The 19,869-nt window shown below is 49.0% G+C and overlaps 1 protein-coding gene across 1 annotated transcript; it reads right to left on the reverse strand.

Moving 5' to 3' along the window:
* Nucleotides 1-2,143: 2,143 nt before the first annotated feature.
* On the reverse strand, nucleotides 2,144-16,354 carry LOC144168526 (membrane metallo-endopeptidase-like 1). Its single transcript, XM_077697491.1, has 5 exons — nucleotides 15,504-16,354; nucleotides 12,505-12,721; nucleotides 8,153-8,350; nucleotides 6,087-6,485; nucleotides 2,144-2,353 (listed from the first exon to the last, which is right to left on the reverse strand). Exons 1-5 carry the CDS (start codon nucleotides 16,352-16,354, stop codon nucleotides 2,144-2,146), a joined length of 1,875 nt encoding a protein of 624 aa, XP_077553617.1.
* Between the last annotated feature and the right edge of the window lie 3,515 nt (nucleotides 16,355-19,869).

The following is a 19,869-nucleotide window of genomic DNA, read 5'->3' on the forward strand; positions in this document are numbered from 1 at the left end:
CGAGGAAGTTGGCTGTATTTGTAACGTTGAGGAAGTTGGCTGTATCTGTAAAGTTCTTCCGTCTTCATGTGGTGTGGATGGATGGATGGATGGATAGGACTTTATTGGGTAAATCCTGCAGTAGGTAAAGCCCGGTTGACGGGCCGACCTCAACGTGGCCGTGCGTTGCATCCTCTTGGGCAGCCCTACTCGACAGGGACCCCTTTGCTAAGTCCGTGCCTTTCGAGCGCCTTGAGAACCTGCTGAATGGCCCACTCTTGATCCGACTTGTTGGTTGAGGCGATGGCGATTTGGAGATCTGCGGGGTATTCTGTGAAGCTGACGCCGCCTTGTATGGCTGCACAGTCCCATAGGATGTGCCAGCGATTGGCCGTACCTTGTTTGCAGATGTCGCACTGTGCGCTGGGATAATCGTCGGGGTACATGTGATGGAGGAGCGCCGGTGTGAGCACCGACGCAGTTTGGAGGCGTCGTAGGTGTACGGCTTCTTCCCTGCTTAGAGATTTGTGGGGTGAGGGGTATAGCTGGCGAGCCGCCCTCATGTTCTTGAGGATTTCTCCGTATCCACTCGGTGAGTCTTCAGCCGCCGTCCACCATTCCCACTCCGGACGGGCGCTTGCGGTGGGGGCGCGGTGGGTGAGAGCGCGCGCTTGGAGTCCCGTAATTATGCGAAGGGCTTGCAGGTATAGGCTTTCGATCTTCTGAGCATGAAGCTGTGTTAGCTGGAAATTTAGGCCACCTTAGCATGCTCTGGAATTCAGTACACTTTGTACAAAGACACGCGCGAAATCTTCCATCGCTCTTCCGAATTTGTTGGGTATTCTTTTTACAAGATGGAGAGGTTCCTTCCACGTCGGCGTCAACTGCTTAAGTCGCACATCGGCGAAACCTTTGGAGCTGATCGGAACGCCGAGCATACTTATTTACCCGCAAAAGGATCGGGAAAGGGACGTTCTTGCAACGTCACTCCTACTTTGGCACGGTCCGTTGAGGACGCGCCTACGGGTAAAATTGCGTTTTTGCGGATGATTCTTGCATTCCCGTATGAGCAATATTTTGTTTCATAGTCAGTAGCGCATTTTGCAGTTACTCGCAACTGCTTCTGTACTTTCGTAACCATCCGCTTCGGTCCAGTTCGTGGTGTCATCTGCATAAAATATAAAGTGGATCGCTGACTCTTCGTCCAAGGCTGTGGCTATCCTGAAGGCACACCTCGTAGGAAGGACTTAAAACTGTGAACTATCTTTCCTTCCTTTCGCCACCCTTTTCCCTCTTCAGCCATCCTTGTGAAATAAATTCACTCATTCATTTTATAGATCAGAAGTGTAAGCAAGTAACTTTCGTTCTTTACTAGAGGACGCAGCGAAAACGACGACGCAGATAAGTGCATATTTCAATACGAATTGGACAAACATTTAAATAGGCACTGAGCCGTGACATCACTGTGCGTTACTCTGTCGTACTATGTAACGTTACAAAATGCAAAACAAGCCTAACAACACACTGCGCTGAACTTAATCATACCGCATTAATTATAAACGGAACAGAGCCGACGTTTGCCATTACCACGTCGGGGTTTGAAGGAATCAGCACAAGAGAAGTTTTAGATGCGAAGCATCTCATGCTCGGAGCTGTGTCCCTCCCTCCCTCGTTGTCGTTGTCGTTGTCCGCCGTCCGCACTCTACTGCGCATGCGGGTCTCTTCAGCCCCGTCAGCGCTTGGGCTGACGTCAGCGCAGTCCAATATATAAAAAGAAATAGTTAGGCGGCGCCCGGTTTTGATCCCACGACTCTCTGGCCGCAACGAGAGGTACGTGGCGCTCTTCCCACTCCGCTACAAACCGAGACGGGAGCATGTGCTACGAACGCGTCTTATGTCATTAACTCATTCGAACTACGTCAAGAGGCTACTGATACAACGAAGGCACGCGAAGCTGAACGTCAACGGAAACGATGAACTGAAAACTAATGGGAACTTCAGTCGACCCCATGGCTGCTTGGCATACTACTCGGGGTTCCCCTACGAAAAGATGGTGTAATTTCTTTCGTCCTCTTTTGTGGGTGTGTGTGTGTGTAGGATAGCACAAATGAGCGCCGTAATAAGGGGCGGAATACGTCTTGTTACATCTCTATGGTAGACGGTGCTACGGAGCGAATTGGTGGGTCGGCCTCCAGAACGGACAGCTGATCTCGGGGTGCATCGGCTCTCCAAGTTGGCACTTGAAGGCCCCAGCGAAAGCCTTGTCGTTGGAGAGTGGCCCGTTCACGCGTTCCCAGTGCGGAATGGGGTGCCTCGAGCGCCGCTGGTGATCCGGGTCTTCACATAAAGTGCGCGCGTACAGCATGTAGAATACCTGCAGGATAAAATGGAGCACCTTTAAGCTGCTGCTTTCCCCGACACATGGCCGACATACACAATCCCACTAAAATCAATAACCATACGGATGATCTAGAGCCGAGAAAAACGACTCAGCTTGTTACGCCAGACGTACACGATGGGATGACGCATGCATAATGTTATGTGCAGAATCTAATCTAGTGCTGTGCTTTGCCGGCCGGTAATAATTTGTACCATCTGTGCTCCTTTTATATTGATGCGTCGGGATCTTGTGCCCAATACTGAACAATCCTAGCACACCAGCTCTGCCGCCGTCCGGGAATAGAACACGACCCTTACATTATTCTTTTTTCTACATTTCAACTTTCTGCTTGCCGGCCCTCTATATGAAATCGCAGCCATGAGGATTGGCTGCTATTCTCACCGTGAGAAGGCAGACTGACTGTTTTTATGGCGGATGGCAGAAAGTCCTCATTTCCAGCTAAGTGCTTTGCTTTGCAAGCCTAATCTGTTAGGCAAAAAGTAGTTTGGGTGCTGAAACGGAACCGAAACGGTATTTTATCCCGAACCGAACCCGAACCCGAACTGTTATTTTTGGTTCCGGTGAACCCGAACCACAACTGAACCGAAAAAAAACGGCTATCGGTTCACGACAAAACGATTCGACTGTCCGTTGTTGGAAAAGTGTGGTCAATGTAGTTCGGGGATTTTACCTTCCACCCACGTTCAACTTCGCAATATCTCGCGCACTGTTCCCTTCGTATTAATAAAAACGCTATGAACGCTCTCTTCGTGGTCGCAACATTGAGAAAAGGTTGTGCACCAATATTGCAATGCCATGTTTCTGCTGGTCGCCCAAGCAGGATGCGAGGCTGGCAGAAAAAAATGGCGCACTTCCGGCGCAGCCTTCAAGACGGTTGAAGCACGGACATTGCCCTTCCCTCTCAGGGACTCTCCAGGGGCAATGAGGTCGAGAGATTGCTGCACTTGAGCATCGGTCAAGGCTCGAACCTTACTGCTTATTTCTAGCACCTCGAAAGTGCTGAAATTTCGGATTGTTTGAACATAACGGTAATAACGTGAACATCAGCTCGACGGATGGGAGACAGGAAGGAAGAGACGCACACTTGCGCTGGCTCTAAGCAACCGTATGTTTGGTTAGCGCATCGGCTTATGCAAGCGAGGCGAACCCCATGCAACAAGAGGGGATTAAATGTTTTTGAAACTCACAACACGGACACACAGCCTGGGCCAGGCAATGCCAATACAACCAATACTACAACAAGACATTTCGTCGTCAGTAAAGAACGTATTCACAAGTTGTCCGCGAAAACAAGAATACAATAAAAATAAACTATCTAGAGTAAGAATATTTAATTTTTTTGCGGAAGCAGACGGACTAAGTACGACTACGATGCGGCCTAAAGTTGGGCCGGTTGGACAAAGTGCAGGTTCTGTGCTATTATAGACAACTTAAGCATTGCTTCATTTTACCAGGCCGAACCCAAGCCGTCAGGAAGGCCTGACCAAATCATTTTTACTCGGCCCGCGTCCAGCCCGGGTGAATAGTTAGTCGATCTCCACCTTTTAGGTAGGCTTGGCCCCGTATAAAACCTCTAGTGCACCTGTTATCGTGTTTCCTTACACATGCTTCCTAAACCATTGCAAATGAAAAAGCTGCTTTTCACTAGCAGATAGAACGCCCTGTTGCGTGCGCGTAGAAGTCTACGGGGAAGGTTTTTTTTTTTTTGTAGATTCTTTTGGTATAGGCAGCGTTGACTTGGTAGCAAGCCGGAGGCCGACGGTGCCACAGCCCGAGGTCGGCGATATTTCTCTGCTGCGTCGCCTTACACGCTTACTTTGAGATACTAAATGGACCATGAAGACAAAGCATACCTCGCCTTATTTGAAAGACCTAGCCTTTATTAACTAGCTCAACTCAATTATGGCCTCAAGGACGCTTCGTCCACCCGAAGAGTAAGAAGCATCGAAAAACATCAAAATTTTCTACTAGACAGCTTCAGCAGCGACGTAATAGGTAAATAATAAAACAGTGTTGACAATTTATACACCCCAGTCAGAATGCAAACGGTGCAACAAAACGGAGCAAGAGTGATCAATAAATCCCGCAGTGATGTGTCTTGGCGGAGTCGTCATGTAGTCAATAGGACGACACAACTGCTAGCCGCAAAAGTGGCTTGTACGTTCAATTGAATTCAGCGAAGTGGCCTGATTGATTAAAGTGGAGTTGATGGGAAGAAACACTAAAAAATGGCTGCGCATCTGCTCCTCTTGTTGCAAATGGTAAAGAAAGACGATAGTCGACTGGCTCCCCTGCCAAGTAAATGCCTCCCTACTCATTCACGCTCACCTCTCATGCTGTTCCTCTCCCGTCTCGTTCCTTCCAAGATGAAAACGCTACAGGTTTGCTCAAATCAATTTAAATTTACCGCATTCCACTGCGCCAAGTCGGGGTCCTCGATGCCAGCGCTGCCGTACGGTGGAGGCGCGCGTGAATCGAGGCACCCTCCTACAACGTTTATAGAACCACGTTGCCCTACCCCACGAGCGTACCAAGCGGAACGTGGAACCTATCTAATAGAAACTTCAGTTACAGTAGTTGTTTGATTTCTTTAATGCCGCCAGGAGCTGTAGTAGCGGGGGCAACAGGGCAACAGCAAGCGATGGTTTTCTGCAGTTGATGTAGTATTTCATTTGCTATCGCAAAAACATAGCATGCATGCATTTTTTAACAAAGGAACACTGGAAATATAACTTATGTATCGATTTTCTGCCTTATATTTGCGTAATTTCTTGTTCTTGTTCAACGATGTTGACAAGCACGGACTTCGACGCCGGACTTTGACGTTTAGATTTGGCTGTGGATATATAAGACAATTCCTCAGCTTCCGTTCTACTTTGGCCGGGTGACTGAATCGAGTTACAGACAGACACAGATCAAAATTTCTCCGTTCAAGTAGCCCAAGAAAGACTATCGTCTTTAAAATTGAATTTGCGTTCCATTGGGACCTAAACTTCGGAACTATTTGTGGTAGTGCGACAATAATTCGGGTCTTTGAACCGGTTCGCGAATCGGTTTGCTGGGGGATTTATTCGAACAGGAACTGAACCAGAACGAAATGAAATCCCCGAACCTGAACCGTAACCGAACCTTGAATTTTTTTCGGTTCGCGGTACTGTAGCTCCGAGCTAGCACGTCAGTATGATATTGTGACTTAAAACTTCGGAACTATTTTTGGTAGTGCGACAATCATTTGGGTCTTTGAACCGGTTCGCGAATCGGTCTGGTGCGGGATTTATTCGAACAGGAACTGAACCAGAACGAAATGAATTCCCCCAAACCTGAACCGTAACCGAACCTTGAAATTTTTTCGGTTCGACACAGTGATTCCTGACCCTTTGGAGTTCACAACAGAGGAGTTCACAGCAGAGGACATGTTCAAATCAAATATGGGTGCTTAGCAATAAGATCCAGCAATACAGAGAGAAAACATTAAGTAAATTAAGAAAAATACAAAAAATCGTACATTTCCAGTAATGATAATCCCAAGTTATACAATATACATAAAACGTTTTTATGCAATACCTGTTACCAGCAGATGTTCAGCGAACCCATAAAGGGCCACATTCCTCGCACCGAAAATACGCCCGCTGTGGTAACTGAACATGTCTTGTTCGTAACAAAGAGGCGCCATTCACGACAGCGTAAAAGCCAAGCCGGTGGTCACCTGGTCCCACTGGGGTGCCTTCTTGTCGGCTTCCCCCGTGGGCTCGACTCCTGCAGCCTTGTCGAGTAAGCGTGCCACGAACGAGTCGTAAACGTCCCTGGCGGGCCCAAGAGCGCCGTTGTCGGCCACCGCAAGCATATCTTGCGCGATGTCCCGAGGGCGTCCAGCGGTGGTGGCACGGGCGTGCTGCTCGTGCAGGCAGCCGCGCAGCGCGTCCAGTCCGGTTCGCGCCGCGGGCGACCAGTACGCGTCTTGGCGCCGACGCTCGGACAGCGTGGGTAAGAGAACCCGCAGCAGACAGCGCGCCAAGTGCGGTCCCATCTGCGCCGCCTGCAGCGCGGGCCAGAGCGGCTTCTGCGGGTCGCGCACGTCCAGCACCGACAGCCGCACGAACAGAATCTGTGGAGAAAGGGGGAAGGGTATAAGCGCTGAACGATTTAAAGACGAGCGTTTTTCTTTGGTTCGGTAAGAGTGAAAATTGTGGTCAGTCCAGTCACCTGCCTACGTAGATTGCAAATAAAATTTAATTCGAATCGAAGCCTACACAATGCACTTTCCCTTCCCGTCATATCGCCCTCCCGCCGGCTCCTTATACAACTCGGTACGTGAGGGCCACCTAAGCCCATGCAGTCCTACCACTTAAACCAACCCTTCCAGCGAGCGGGGAATGGCTCTCCTAACTAGCACCGACTCTGTAACCCAGCAAGACCGTACGAAAAGGGCCCGGACGGACAACCCAAGCCACGGCATCCCGACGACACCCGGGTGGTTCCCCACCGGGTGGCTACTATATCGTCAGGAGTCAGGACCCAGCGCTCGCTCAATAAAAAGGTCTGCAGAAATTCAGAGAATTATCTACTAACGGGTAGCATTCTTATGCCACCTGTCTTGAGTGTGAGTTTTTTTCCAGCCGATTTTTTTTTTAAATCCTGTCCGAACAGTTATCTCCATTTACGCTATCCTAACGGTTACACGTGGAACTTCCGCGAGACGTGCATTATTGTGGAAATGCCACGCGTTATACGTTTTGCATTTTCCGTAATTTTTTAATATTTTCTTATTTGTTAGTTTTTCAAAAGTTCCTCCGGCAAATTATCTCAATTTATGTTACGCTAACGATTACATTTCAAAATTTGGCCAAATCTGCATTGTTGTGAAAATGCAGGGCGTTACACGGTTCGCCATTTCCCATTTTTTTTTTATTTTTCTCAATTTTATAGTTTTTCAAAATTTCGTCCGAGCAATTATCTTCATTTATGCTCTTATAACGATTACATGTGGAACTTTCGCGAAATCTGCATTATTGTGGAAATGCCATGCGGTATACGTTTTGACATTTTCCGTAACTTTTTATATTTTGCTATTTCTTATTTTTTCAGAACTTCGCTTGGCAAATTATCTCCATTTACGTTATTATAACGAATACATTTGGAACTTTTGGGAAATCTTCCTTATTGTGAAATCGCAGGGCGTTACACGGTTCGCCATTTACCGTAATTATTTCATATTTTTCATATTTTTCTTAGTTTTGCAAAATTTCTTTCAACCAATCATCTCCATTACGCAGTTATAACGATTGCAGAGGAATCTTTCGCAAAATATACATTATTGTGGAAATGCCATGACATATACCTTTTTATTTTTTTCGTAATTTTTTGTATATCTTTGTTATTTTTATTTTTCAAAATATGATCGACCAATTATCTCCATTTACGTTACTATAACGATTACATTTCGAACTTTCACGAAATCTGCATTTTGTGGAAATTCAGGGCGTTAGACGCTCCTGGAGGGGGGGGGGGGGGGTAGTCGGCATAGTATGCTACGCATTAAAAGTTCATTAAACCAATTGATCTGTCCGCCCGCCCGCCCGCCAGCCCGCTCGCCAGCCTGCCTTCTTGCCTGCTTGCCCGCCTGTCAGTGCGCACGTAATTTTCCTTTTTTTGGAACCAATAAAACCTGTCCCAGGGCTTCCCAGCGGTGGAGTTACTGATCAGGTAAGTTTGGTTCTGTTAGGTTCGGTTCGGCTTTGACCACAGTTATCGGAGGGCTTCCTCCGGGCGCACCTCGTTGTTGGCGTCGTAGGCGCAGTGCTGGTCGGCCACGTCGTAGTTCTCGGCGGCGGACCCTTGAAGCACGAGGTTCCGGAAGCGCACTTCCCGCAAGCGCTGGTAAGTGGCCAGTGCACGCGAGGGAAGCGCTGCCGGGTAGTGCGCTAGCGTGCTCTCATTGCTGCCTTCGTAACGGTCGAAGAAGAAGCGCACCTGCAGTACAAAAAGACATACTCCGCTTGTAAAACGGGAAAATGTAACAAAAAATGCGCCCTTTAGTTGCAAGTTGTTTTTTGTTTTCGCTGCCAACCAAAACCCTAACGTGCACGTAATCATCGTGTGATCAGCGGCTTTGTCCCAACGCAGGCTTAAGCTTTGTTTCAACTGCATATCAAGCATTGGGAGCCACAGGATTTTATTTTAGTGGGTGTGGAGTGCACTAACGAAACGCTGGTTAGAGCACAATAAAGGGACAAAACATAGGAAACAAAACCGCAAAAATAAATCAAATTTCAAAGACAGAACTGGTATGCAGTGGGCGGGGTAATACCACTTCTAATTTTTGATTCGTTTTTCCTACAGCGACTACAAAATAGACCATTATCACGGTTCCACCAAACGTCCAATCTGCATTACGTAGGCAAATATAACTACGCACAATGCGTGAGCGCGTCTTATGCGTCAGCATCACTTCTCGCCGATGTATCCGCAGACGAGCTTTGGTGCTTTTTAGCCATATTTTTCTACATTTTTTTTTCTTTACGCTTCTCGCTTCGCTTTTCAGTTGCCATGACTAAGAGCTTTAGTCAATTGACCTCCTTAAAGCTTCTATCCAGTGTTAACGTTGGGTAACCTCAACGTTGAGCCTAACAGCATGACGAGCAGCGGTAGCGCAGGCAACGCTAAAGTACCCGTGCACGACGTTAGGCCAGGACGCATAAAGTTGTACCCCACCTTCGCCCGTCGCATATACGTGCATTCCACCTCTGCTTCGCCAGCTGTTCGCCTGGTAATAATTCCAGCTTGGCACAGCTCTATTGAGCACGCGGCTAATAAACCGGGAACTACGGTAGGCGGAAGACAAAAAAATTGGCTCCAATCCGCGCTGTGAAGGGGGTTTGAAAGCAATGCTTTAAACGACACCCACAACAAATGTCCATGCGACATCGCTTGAATTCCCACACTTCGCTTTACAAAGAGCGAAACCAGAGATCGGGCAGCGGTTACCTGGAATTCGCGGGGGCGGCTTCCCGAACGTATTATCCTCGGCCACGGCCGGGCTAGAGCGGCGGACGCCGTCGCTGAAGCCCAGCCGTGGGTCGGCAGAAAGAAAACGGAAAGGAGCGTCTTTCGAAGGCTGAGACAGCGGAATCTATCCATGCTGACGTGCTAGCTCGGAGCTACACTACCGAACGACACAAGTGCAGACACCGAACCAATCCGGCATGTGAGCTTAGTGATTCCCATTTATACAGATTTAAACTAGTTATTTTAGCAAGTTTGAGAATTGCGAAAAAGCTGAGGGAACTCCTATAATCGCTATTTATCAGAACCAATTGCTCCTTTCGCCTTTTGCAATACCTCTTAAAACACACCCGAATTCGTATTCAATTTCGATTCACTTTCAATTCAGTATTCAGTGCAAGTCCCATTCTTGGCAAGCAGTGCGCAGAAGGTAGCGTTTCTCTAGCGGCCAGATGTCTGTACGTGGTCTCTACATTTTGTTTTCCCACCCTGCAAACCAATCCTTAGCGTAAATTTGCCGTACGACCAATTGATTCCGCCTGGTCCTGGTTACCCAACAGGTGTTATCGAACAAGTTAATCAAGCCGTGCGAAGGAAGCGCCCACTAGACGCGAAGCTGCGCCAAAATAGGCCCAAAACAACGGTCGCTAAAGCAGACGACAAAGCCGACGGATTGCTTCCCGGCGTCGCGCCCGCCGCCGCGCAGGCAACGCTGGGTGATAGCGCGCGTTCATCGCGCCATCTACACTGTGCTCCGTGAGTGAAAACCGCCCACCCCTTCTTTAGCCGCGTTAGGATTTTCTTGCCCGCACGCCGCAAAACAACCGTTGGCTGGTAGAGATAGAAAGCTTTGCCTTAAAACCGGTGTGTACAGATTGGTATTCTAGCGGTGCTTTCACACTAAAATAATTATGGGTAGGTGTTATTTGACGATAAACACAGTCAGTGATCTTTCCCCTAGTGGGAAATTCCGCATACGGCCGCGTATCCTTAAAGCACCGGGCTTGTGTGGTTCATGAAGAGAGATTGGATAAGTGGCCGCCACTTGCTTTGTAGAATGGAGTAATATGAGAAACAAGGTATGGTGTTTGGAATTTCAAAAATGAAAAGCTAGTGCGGCTTGCATGCACCCCACAATGAACATTAGAAAACCACCTGCTGTCACACAACATCCCAATATGAGCAATGTATGTGACTCAAAAACACTTGTATTTTGTTGTATGGTACTACATGAAAACTTGTGAATGCCTTATACCATATAAGCTTTTAACGTTGCAAAAAGAGGTCATTTGAACGAATTTAAACCGGCTACCCTTGTTTTACAAGTGCCAACAACTCCATGGGGGCAGGAACTCGCTGAGTGAGGAGCTGCAGATCATATAAAGATGTGACAAAGAACTACTACACGTGATCATTGTTACATTTGCTTGCCGCCACAGCTAACTGCATTCGGCAATAATATGCATACCTCCTTTACTAATGCTTAGACGCAGTAACTGCCTAAGCTATTGTAAGGTGGGATGAACAGGCGCAAGAATATTGAGACAATTATTCAGGGTCATTCTCATGTTTTGATGCACTCAATGTACTCTCTGCGAACTGTCTACAGCTCATGGGCAGCACCACTGGGGTGTCGACAAATTGTTGCCTACAGCCCCGTTTCAGCACAGTGAAAAGCGGGAAAATGGTTACGGATACTTCAGGTACCAGGTAAAGCTAAGATCGTCCACGAAAAATGGTATCAGCCCCTTCTAACACTACAAAGACTTTATACAATACGTGCCAGCCCGCCTTCTATGGCCCCACCCTATTCTGGTACTCTATAAATTCGGCCATGGCAGGTGGGCTTACGGAAACTCTAACTTGGCTGAACTTCTATGACTAAGCAAGCTGCACGAGACTTGAAGTAGAAGTAATGTTCATCTTTTACTTCGATCTATAGACGCCGTTGGTTGGGGTTCTTCCCTTTAGGCATCGCATTTCTTTCCATTCATCTCGAAAAACCACACAAATACAGCGGTTTTATAAAAACAACAATAATACAAGTAAGAAAAGCAAATTTTTCTGCAGGTAAGAAAAGCAAACACTCTGAAAAGGAGAATGGATGCGTCAAATGCATCAAAGCTCCAATTGTAATGCAAGTGCAGGAAATACGACCAAAGAAGGTATAGGGTTGTTCCGTCTACATTACAGCACTTGTTTAGAGCAGACGAGCTACACATGTGCTCACACGCGATCGAATTCGCTGGCTGTCTTTCACTGACACAGTTGGAATCGGCTGTCCTTAATCTGGTACACTGCAGGTAGGCTTACCTCCTCGGAGTATTGCAACCATAAGCCTTGTCTTAGAAGGGGCACCCCTAAACGGAGGTTGATGTTGGAGGTGCATTTTCCACTGATAACGTAGTGTGAAAGACAAAATTTAGGTCTATTCGGCTCCGGGAAAGTTGATGACTAGGGGAGATGTTGGAGGGCTATTGGCTAGCAGCCAACTCCCGATCAAACCGCCGGGGAAGTGTTCAGTGGAATTGCGAGTGGGCTTCACTGTGCAATCATCGATGTGGCAAACGCTGGTTAAAAAATATCAACCACACCCCAATGGGCTGAGCAGTGGGGGGAGGCGGGGAGCGACAGCTGCCTAGCGGCGACCAGCGTGGCCAGCTTGAGCTGATATCCCGGGCGCAGCTGGGCGCAGGTGACCTTCTGGACTAAGGATGCCCCCCCCCCCCCCCCTTCCCAAAAAGAGGAACGGCTCAACTAACTCAATAAAACGCTTTCACCACCACCACACCAAATTTTGCAAAGTCGCCTTCTCATCTGAACAAGGACGCATTGCATAGAAGACGCTTTCTCGGGGACCTACTTGCCTTGTTATATTTCGGGGATGTAATTGCCCTGTTATACCAGAATATGAAGCGCCGGATGTGAACAAGAGACCGAAGAGAGAGACAGCGTGCCGAAGTGATGAGGGAGGGGATTTTCTCATCATTTGGACGCCAAAAAAAATGTGACTTAGCCTTTACAAAATTCGCTGTAAAACCAAACGTGTAAATTTTTTTCGTGTCGTCCTCTTTACACGTTACGTCACTGCCTTATTCCCTGTTTACTGTAGGGGCCCGTACCTTAATGTTTCGGAGCCTTGACTGGGCGCTCTTGAGAGTGCTCGTGTCCATCCACCGAAGCTCAGCGAGCTTTGCGCCCAGTGTGCGCTTCAGCTCCGCCGCCACGGATCGCACCAGGTCGAAGTCGACCTCGCTGCGCAGTGCCGCGTAGCGCACGTACTCGGCAGCATCGCCAGAAAGCGCGTCCTCGAGGACCGCGCGCGCGCACAGGGACTCCCTGGAAGTTATGAAACAAGAACAAAACGATAAGTAGATCTGCTATAACTACACCTCAGTTCAGGCGGTCAAAATTAATCCGGAGCCCTCTACTACAGCGCGCCTCATAGCCTGCGTTTCGTCGGCGCGTTAAACCCTACGATCAATCAATCAATCTACATCATGCAGGTCATACAACAACCACGGTCAACATTCCGACCTGAATGGTCACCCGCCACAGCTAGATGACCCCCTTAGGTGTAGCAGAGGGCGGTGCTTACACCAGAATACTTGCGCTGCTAAGGCTGTATACAAAAAACACTGACGGAGACAAGAAAACGTGGCACATACAGGAAGGTGCAGACTATCAGCTGTTTATTCTTCCGAACACCTGCTTCGGCTGCGCACAATGGAAAGCAGCGAAAAGAGAAGAGGACAGACAGCAGACCGGGGCGGACCAATACGCTCCTGTTGGGGGAAGGATTAAGGTAACCATATGGCATGGCCAGGTTGGGGATACAGAGCGTACTCCAGGATAGAATAATCACTTCCCTCCGTCTAAAAACGATGATAGTTAAAACTCGCAGGTTTGGTGCGTACGAAAACCAAATACTGAAGTGCCAAAGTCAAAGCATTGCACATTAATAACGTTTGTCAGGGTGCACTTAAGAAATTGGCATTTTTGAGAAGAAAGTTGCGCAATACCCCTCCTGCTGTGAAATTAAACGCTTACAAAGCACTAGTACGACCTGAGTTAGAGTATGCAGACGTCATTTGGAGCCCTTACCAACAATACTTGATAAGTAAAATTGAAAGAGTACAGAATTTAGCTCTGCGCTTCATTTATTCTGTTTATTCGCGTCACTCGAGCGTAACCACTTTACGTAATAGGGCAAACCTCCAAAAACTCGAGCAGCGTAGGGTCATATCTAGCTTAAAATTTCTTTATCAGCTTTATTACGGTCCTTTCAAATTGTCGCGGGAAAACTACATCCAAGAGCCTTTCAAACATTCAGCGAGAACTCATCACAGTAAGACTATTAGTTCCATAAATTTTCTGTGTTTCCTCGAGCAATTTCTTACTGGAATATGTTACCTGAAGAGACGGTGAACTCTGGGTCATTAGAAGTGTTTTCTCAGCGTATTGATAATATAAGCTTTGGTTGAAGGGTTGTTTCACAATTGGAAGACATTATTATTTTCTTTTCTTTTACACGGGCGATTTTGTAAGCATATTTACGCCTCCACCTATGTGTGTTGTACGTTTTAAAATTACGTCAAGCAGCACTGATGTATTGTCGAGTTGTATGTTGAATTTCTGCGGATGTATTTCTTTGCCTTCACTCCTGCATGGGCCCGAGAAGGGCCTGCAGTATCTGTAAATAAAAAAATGAAAAAAAGCCGTTGGAATCAAAGTCCGAGCGTCAACGATCAAAAGGAAAACTGACTGAGAGTCCAAGTCCAAACTCAGACGACAGCAATCACATCCTTCACGAGAAAGCTGAGCTTTCCTTCCCCAATCGTCGACTGTGTCGGAATGACGCAATCGGGCAGGGGTCGGCTTCGTAAACGAGGGATCCAGGTTCGATTACGTCCACGGGAGGTGTTTTCTTCCGTCAGCATCATCGTGTTCCCTTTCTTTGCGTTAAGTTGGCTTTCCTGCAGGGAGTTTTAGGTAACGACACCGCCAACAGTGAGACCAAGAACGTTCCTTATGAAAGAGAATTTGGAGTAGGCACACGCGCACGCAGGATTGTGTTTCGGAGACTTAGGAGAACACTACCGCCCTCCACTCCCCCAAAGGACAAAGACAGGAGGAATATGGAATGGAGAAAAACTGCACAGGTGAAACAACACCCAGGAAAACAACTGAAAACAAAAACTGTGCAATACGTTTGGCGTACTCTATTCTATCTTTCAATTGCTATAAACTTTTGGTTTTGCATTTGAGGCGTTGCAAAATGGATGAGCGTTGTGGGAAAAGCAGCTCACCTATTTGCGTAAATTTAAGATTATCTTAAATAGTCTATGAATATTAGCCCGAGTAAATCATCTCGTACTCGCTCACAACCCCACTTAAATCCCGAAATTTTGCGGGTGCCCGCATCCTCATCCCCCCCCCCCCTGGTTTACGAAAATGGGACTACAGGTGACCACGCCTACATGCTGGGTCTTCCACTGTACGCAGGGAGCTGAGAGCGGCTTACTTTCAAAATTATGCATTGTGCACGGCCAATTATATAACTTATCCCGTAATAGGATCCGTCGCGCAATTTACAACATTTCGAGTTATAATAATGCAAAGGCGCCCTAACCGCCCACTATAAAGCTGCTACTCTTCGTTTACAACGGCAACTTGAAGAACTCGAATCTTTTAGCATCATAAGGGCCCAAATGCGCAAGCATCGCTTTTCCGGTGCCATGTCACTCCCTTTAGATGGTTTCGTTTAGTAGCACAATATTTGTAACCACTTCAAAGGACTCATATAAACAAAGTGGACTATGTATGGCACCTACATCTGCTTACTGCTGCAGACAGCAGTTTTATTTGTCCTTTCAAGCATAAATAAAATAAAGAGAGCTTTCAGACAGGTTAGGGGGGCAATTACAAACTCATTTGGCCATTCTTCAGGGGTGAACTTTTTTTATACGAATGTTTAAACACTCCACTCGTTTGTCTCAAACATCGGTGTAAGCCATCCGACGAATCTTCAACATGGTACCTACAGGTAAGAAAACAAAGACACCTAAGAGGTTAGCCGATGCAGTGGACGAGCATACAGTAAAGGTCTGGTGATTCTCACCTGTTCGAGTCGCCAGCGTTGAGGTCGGCCTTGACCGCTGCTTCTGTGAAAATGTCGACCTGGCGTACAAGTTTGTAGCCTAGAAGGTTCAGCACAGTTTGAGGGCTGCTCTCAGACACAAGCTTTACCGTCGCCGAGACCAGGGCAACCGGATCAGCGCGAACAAGACCCACGTTAGGTCTCAACCCTTTCGTCGCCGATTCCAGGAAGGTTTGTGGAAGCACGTCAGTTCCCTGCTGCTCGTGATCGCCTAGAGAAGACGGCTGGTGCTCCCGCAAGCCGGCAATCCGGTAGCTAAGATCCGCTACGTCTGCAGCCAAAGCGCGGAGTCGAGAGACGTTGCGCCGCGCTGCTTCCATCATGGCTACTAACACGTCTTCAGCTTCGACGGAACCACCGGGATCACCACTGGTCAGCCAAAGTGTGCCGTCACTCAGCGCGATAATTTTTATGAGGGGTGCGATGGCCATGAGCCGCTGCAACTTTCCTGCGGCTTTCCACACGTCTGGCAGCGTGGCGCCCTCGTAACGTCCGCCTCCGAACGGCCAGCCACCAAGATCTGCAAGCTTCAGCAGCGCCCGAAGGGGTGCCTTGCCCTGTCGTTTCAACGTGGCCACGTCGACGCAGTCCTTCCACAGGCGTCTCGAGATGGCGGCCACAGGCAAGTCTTTGTCGGGGCTGCCAACGTCCTTGAAAAATGCGACCACTTTATGTTCCGTCTCTTGCACCTCTTGCAGGTTTTCCACGCTACTGGATCGTTTAAGAGAGCACACGTGGCCATAAAAGTTTTGGCAAGGGGGCACGCCATCATCGAGAGAACGAACAAGCCTAGCTACATGCTCGCTACACATTGGGCTTCGGCACGAGGTCCCTTTCTCGGATAAATCGGCGTCGTTTTTGAACCACGGCCCGAACATCCACCGAGGGTGCTGCTCATCGCCGACCTCACCGTCATTAACCGTAACGTCCCACGACTCCGCACGGTTCGAATACATGCTGGTACCTGTCGCTATTCCGGCTAGCGCGCACACCAGCAGGAAAACGAACAGCGCGATTTGTCCGCCCTTACTGTTGAGAAACATCCAAGGCAAAGCCATTTTTCCTCTTTGCGTTATTGGGTCGGTCGATTTACTCAGCGCGGGCAGCATTCGAAAGTCAAGCTTGTCCGAGGAGCTAGCCGGCCACGTACGGAAATCATTTGATTCTGAGTTGGAGCAGCCGTATATAGTCGAAGTACTGGGGTACAGAAAGACGTCAGGAGGTCGTGTTTCGGGCTCGACTTCGGCAGATGAAATCCGCGATGACTGCTTCCCGGTCGAGCCCAACTGGCTCACTGGTGAATGTGACGTGCCGTGTTTTCTGTTTGTGGCAGCACTGCCACCCTGACCTGCAGAGACTGCTTTAATAGGCGCTCTTTGTGCACCCGGGGGTGAGAACACCTCTGTACCTTCAGAGAGAGCGAACTTTTGTGGCATCATACCCGGAAGAGGGACGTTCGGCACAGTTAACACCGTAGGCGGCGCGTTAGCCCACGCTGGTGGGAGCCTCCTGCGCGGTAGGTATCCCGCCTGACTAAAGCAAAGCCCGGAGTCTATGGGACCTCCCGGCGCTGTCAAGGGCGGGTATGACAGCTGCGGTGGCCGTGACCAGTGTGGCGGCGGGGACGATGTCACAGGGGGCGAAGAGCAAGGAATATAGGGAAACATTGTAGGCTGCTGATACTGAGTGTAAGGGCCAAGCTGATCTGCAATAGGTAACATAGCGGGCATTGCTGTGTGAGACACCATTGGCGAGTGCCTGTAATCCACCTCGCCACGCCTGCGGGATCTTCGTTGAAATTCGTATCCCGACTTCGAACGAAAGGGCCGAAGTCCGGAGGCCACAAAGGGGCTGATTGAACGTGTATCCTTCTGCGGGTGACGGGACCACTTTTGTGGCAGCTCCAGCTCAATGCGGACTGATCCTCGTGATCGCGAACGCACAGGCGGCAGAACCCGCTTGCCAGCCGAGGCACCGGCCTGTGAGGTGAGAAGCCCGTCAGATGTAATGCGGCGCACACTTCCGCCTCTTTGAGAGCCCGTTTGCAAGTCCCTTTGCGACCCGTTGCTTTGTTGGCCTATGGGTTGTGCCACGTCACCTCCCTCATCCTGAGCCAGTTCACGCGTTGTTAGCTTCGAACGACGCCTTCCAATGCGTGCACGGAATAGGGGGCGCTTTTTGCCAGACCGCTCTTCGGGAGGAACCAACTGCCCCCATTCTGATGTTAGGTCATCTTTGGACCGGGTTTCCGTATCGTCGCTGTAAGCTTTTGTTGGCAGTGTTGTACGGGAGCCCGTTCGGTATTCCCCGTCGCGCCTCGTAAGGCTGCTCTCGCTTTCTGTGTCCTCCAAGTACGACCTTTCCGCTTCGCCAGTGCCGTACCTCTGTTTTTGCGGATAAAACTGGGAATATTGGCTGTTTTTTGACAAGTCTTCGTTAGCCTCTAAATCAAACGAGCCCCCTCCCGACATTTCTGAGGGGACCGTAGCTCTGCTTTCTGCCTTCCCTCGAATACCTTTAGACAAGGATTGAAGCTCTGCGGGCTCAGGTTTAAGATCTTTCTGGGAGTAGGAAATACGCTTTGGTTGGCCTTGAGCTGCGCTTGCAGGCTCAGTAGTAAAATCTTTCTGGGACTGAGAAGGACGTTGTGGCCGGCGTCCAGCTGCACTTGCGGGCTCAGGAGTAAAATCTTCCTGGGAGTACGAAGGACGCTTTGGTCGGCGTCCATCTGGGCTTGCGGGCTCAGGAGTTAAATCTTTCTGGGAGTAGGAAGGACGCTTTGGTCGGCGTCTATCTGCACTTGCTGGCTCAGGAGTAAAATCTTCCTCGGAGTAGGAAGGATGCTTTGGTCGGCGTCCATCTGTGCTTCCGGGCTCAGGAGTTAAATCTTTCTCGGAGTATGAAGGACGCTTTGGTCGGGGTCCATCTTGGCTTGCGGGCTCAGGAGTTGAATCTTTCTGGGAGTAGGAAGGACGCTTTGGTCGGCGTTCATCTGCGCTTGCGGGATCAGTAGTAAAATCTTCCTGGGAGTTGGAAGGATGCATTGGTCGGCGTCCTCCTGGGCTTGCGGGCTCAGGAGTTGAATCTTTCTGGGAGTAGGAAGGACGCTTTGGTCGGCGTTCATCTGCGCTTGCGGGATCAGGAGTAAAATCTTCCTGGGAGTTGGAAGGATGCATTGGTCGGCGTCCTCCTAGGCTTGCGGGCTCAGGAGTTACATCTTTCTGGGAGTAGAAAGGACGCTTTGGTCGGCGTTCATCTGCGCTTTCTGGCTCAGGAGTAAAATCTTTCTCGGAGTAAGAAGGACGCTTTGGTCGGCATTTAGCTGCGCTTGTGGGCTCAGGAGTAAAATCTTTCTGGGAGGAGGAAGGATGCTTTGGTCGCCGTCCATCTGCGCTTGCAGGCTCAGGAGTAAAATCTTTCTGGGAGTCGGATAGAAGCTTTGGTTGGAGTCCAGGTGCGCTTGCGGGCTCAGGAGTAAACTCTTTCTGGGAATAGGAAGGTTGCTTTGGTCGGCGTCCATCTGCGCTTGCGGGCTCAGGAGTAAAATCTTTCTGGGAATAGAAAGGATGTTTTGGTCGGCGTCCAGCTGCACTTGCAGGCTCAGGAGTAAAATCTTTGTGGGAGTAGGAAAGTCCCTTAGCTCGGCCTCCAGCTTCGCTGTCGCCACTGTATTCATTCCCGCTCTCCTCCACGGCTCTCTTTTCTATGCTTAACTGGTCAACGTCCATCATGCTCTCTTCAAGTCCCAGCTGTGAGAGTACTTTCTTTGGCGCGTTTTTCCTAGCCTCCTGCTTGCGCTGCCTCCAAAGCACCTCTCCCCAGGATTCTTTAGGAAAAGCCCTTGGTTCAGAATCACACGACTGGTTGGCTGTAGAGTTTCGTCTGCGAATGATAAGGTTGGTTACAAAACGAACATTTCGTTTCTTTTGAGGCGAAGTATGTTCGCTGTCGTCCCAGGCTTTCTCGGAGTTTTTGGTACGTTCTAGGCTGTCGGCCGAAATATGTTTAGTTATTTCTTGTAGAGCATCTGCGTAACGGTCGCTGCCACTGTCCTCTTTCTCTTCGTCAATCCCCATAAACTCCTCAACAATGCCGCAGAGGCTTCGCCTGACCCGAGCGGGAGCTTCACCACGTTCCTGAAGTACCTGCTGCTTTGACACTCCGCTCTGCGTCAACATCTTTCGGGAATCATGGCGATTCACTGCTCTTTTGCTCCCTAAGTGCTTCACGTATTTCGCGCTTTGAACCCGCTTTATAATGTCCATCGTCTTGCTTCCAGTTTTACTTCCAGCCAGCTTTCCTCCGTTTTGGGTGCTGTCCTTAAACA

This window comes from Haemaphysalis longicornis, unplaced genomic scaffold (genome assembly GCF_048455015.1).
Source record: "Haemaphysalis longicornis isolate Haplotype H1 unplaced genomic scaffold, Haemaphysalis longicornis Haplotype H1 scaffold_2, whole genome shotgun sequence".
Classification (NCBI taxonomy): domain Eukaryota; kingdom Metazoa; phylum Arthropoda; class Arachnida; order Ixodida; family Ixodidae; genus Haemaphysalis; species Haemaphysalis longicornis.